The 2,009-nt window shown below is 34.3% G+C and overlaps 1 protein-coding gene across 1 annotated transcript; it reads left to right on the top strand.

The window, feature by feature from the left end:
• The first annotated feature begins 404 nt into the window (after positions 1–404).
• Positions 405–1,166, top strand: LOC114186186 (germin-like protein subfamily 1 member 7). Its single transcript, XM_028074222.1, has 2 exons — positions 405–527; positions 616–1,166. The coding sequence occupies exons 1-2, from the start codon at positions 410–412 to the stop codon at positions 1,164–1,166; spliced, it is 669 nt and encodes a 222-aa protein (XP_027930023.1). The 5' UTR covers positions 405–409.
• The last annotated feature ends 843 nt before the right edge of the window (positions 1,167–2,009 follow it).

The following is a 2,009-nucleotide window of genomic DNA, read 5'->3' as shown; positions in this document are numbered from 1 at the left end:
ATTCGGAGAAATAAAAAGAAACAAAAACGGTTAATATATAAATATAATGCTTGTTGTTAGCCTTGGATTGTAGGCATTGGAAGGAAAAGCAAAGAGAAGTTGAAAGGCTCCTAAGCCACGAAAGCCAAAATTGTTGATGAAAAAATAAAGTATTCCCGCCGTGGGAAACCATTTTATGTTCGAAAAAGAGAACAAGTCTAAACTTGCCGTTGACGTGGCTAATGGCTTTCTCATTAATTTATAATTTAAGAAGATTACAGAAGAACAAGTACTAATAAAGAATGGTTCTTCACCTAATAAATAATTAACTCTAGGTAAAGATGAATAACAAGTTAAACAAAGGGTTCATCCTTATAAATACCAAAGATCAATTAGCCAAAATCATAGAGAAAAAGAGTGCAAAAGAAAAATGAAAGGTGTGTATTTCCTTGTGGCCATCTTGGCTTTGACGTCGTCCATTGCCTCTGCCTATGATCCAAGTCCTCTGCAAGATTTTTGTGTAGCTTTGAATGATACCAAGAATGCTGGTACGTATATAGAAATAAATTATTTACATGAACATGATTCTAAGATTATTACGATTAGAGATTGATTTTGCACTATTTATGGTTACAGTATTTGTGAACGGAAAACTTTGCAAAGACCCAAAAGTAGTGAAAGCACAAGATTTTTTCAGACACGTGGAAGCTGGTAATACATCGAACCCACTTGGTGCACAAGTGAGTCAAGTGTTTGTGGATCAGCTGCCAGGATTGAACACACTTGGCATATCGATGGCTCGTATAGATTTTGCACCAAAGGGTTTAAACGCTCCCCACACTCACCCTCGCGGCACAGAGATCCTTATTGTTGTTGAGGGAAGTCTTTATGTTGGATTTGTGAGTTCCAATCAAGATGGAAACCGTCTCTTTACCAAAGTCTTGAACAAGGGTGATGTCTTTGTCTTCCCAATTGGTCTCATTCATTTCCAACTGAATGTCGGTTATGGCAATGCAGTTGCCATCGCTGCTCTCAGCAGTCAAAATCCAGGAACTATCATTATTGCTAATGCTTTGTTTAAGTCAACTCCATCTATTTCTTCTCAAGTTCTTACCAAAGCTTTCCAAGTCGACAAGAGCATAATTGATTACCTTCAAAAGCAATTCTGGACCGATAACAACCACTAGTCATTCTCATTCATTATCCATTTCCTCTTTCTACGGTTATTTAATTGATCAAAATTCGTGTGAGTTCTATTTGTATGTGGTTTTTGTTGTATTTGGAGTTCAATTTAATTTATTATATAAGAATAACATTATACTTTGCTCAATAAAAATATATCAACTTCAATGACCGTAAAACCATGTATAGCATTACAATCATTACATCTGACATTTGTTTGTATTACACCTGTGCATTGAATAGAAATCAACAAAATATATGGCTACAACTCCAATTGAATAGGAAAGTTAAACTTACCCAGGACTTCAATTGTTGAGAGCATTTTATTTGGGATAAACTTGTAACATGTTCTTGACCAAATCTTCGGCATTACTTGAAATGGAAGGCTGATGCAACATCAATATGTCCACAAAGAATATCATCCAAGATGGAAAGGCACATACACAATTATGTCATGAGGTATCAACAAATAATGTAAAAGGAAAGGAAACCTCCATACTTAAAAAACAATCAGCTAATATCAAAACCTTTAAATCTAAACAAAAAAAAACAAATGAACAACCATCCAATTTTCAAAATCTAACATAGTCATAAAATGTGCATCAATGTTAGCAAAATGCAAGCTTAAATTATAATGCAAGACAATCTAAATCACAAAAGGAAAATCTTAAAAAAATATATGAAATTGGTTAAACTTACACAAGGGAAGCACACTGAAGAGTCGAATTAACAATATAACCCCAACACTTTAGAAGCAACATAATACCCACTCCTAGAGAGTTCAAAATTTACTTTAACAGGTGCATTATTCAGAGCAGTAGTACCATGAAAATTCTAATCATTCTTTG

This window comes from Vigna unguiculata, chromosome 5, assembly GCF_004118075.2.
Source record: "Vigna unguiculata cultivar IT97K-499-35 chromosome 5, ASM411807v1, whole genome shotgun sequence".
Classification (NCBI taxonomy): domain Eukaryota; kingdom Viridiplantae; phylum Streptophyta; class Magnoliopsida; order Fabales; family Fabaceae; genus Vigna; species Vigna unguiculata.
This window is presented reverse-complemented; position numbering and strand designations above follow the sequence as displayed.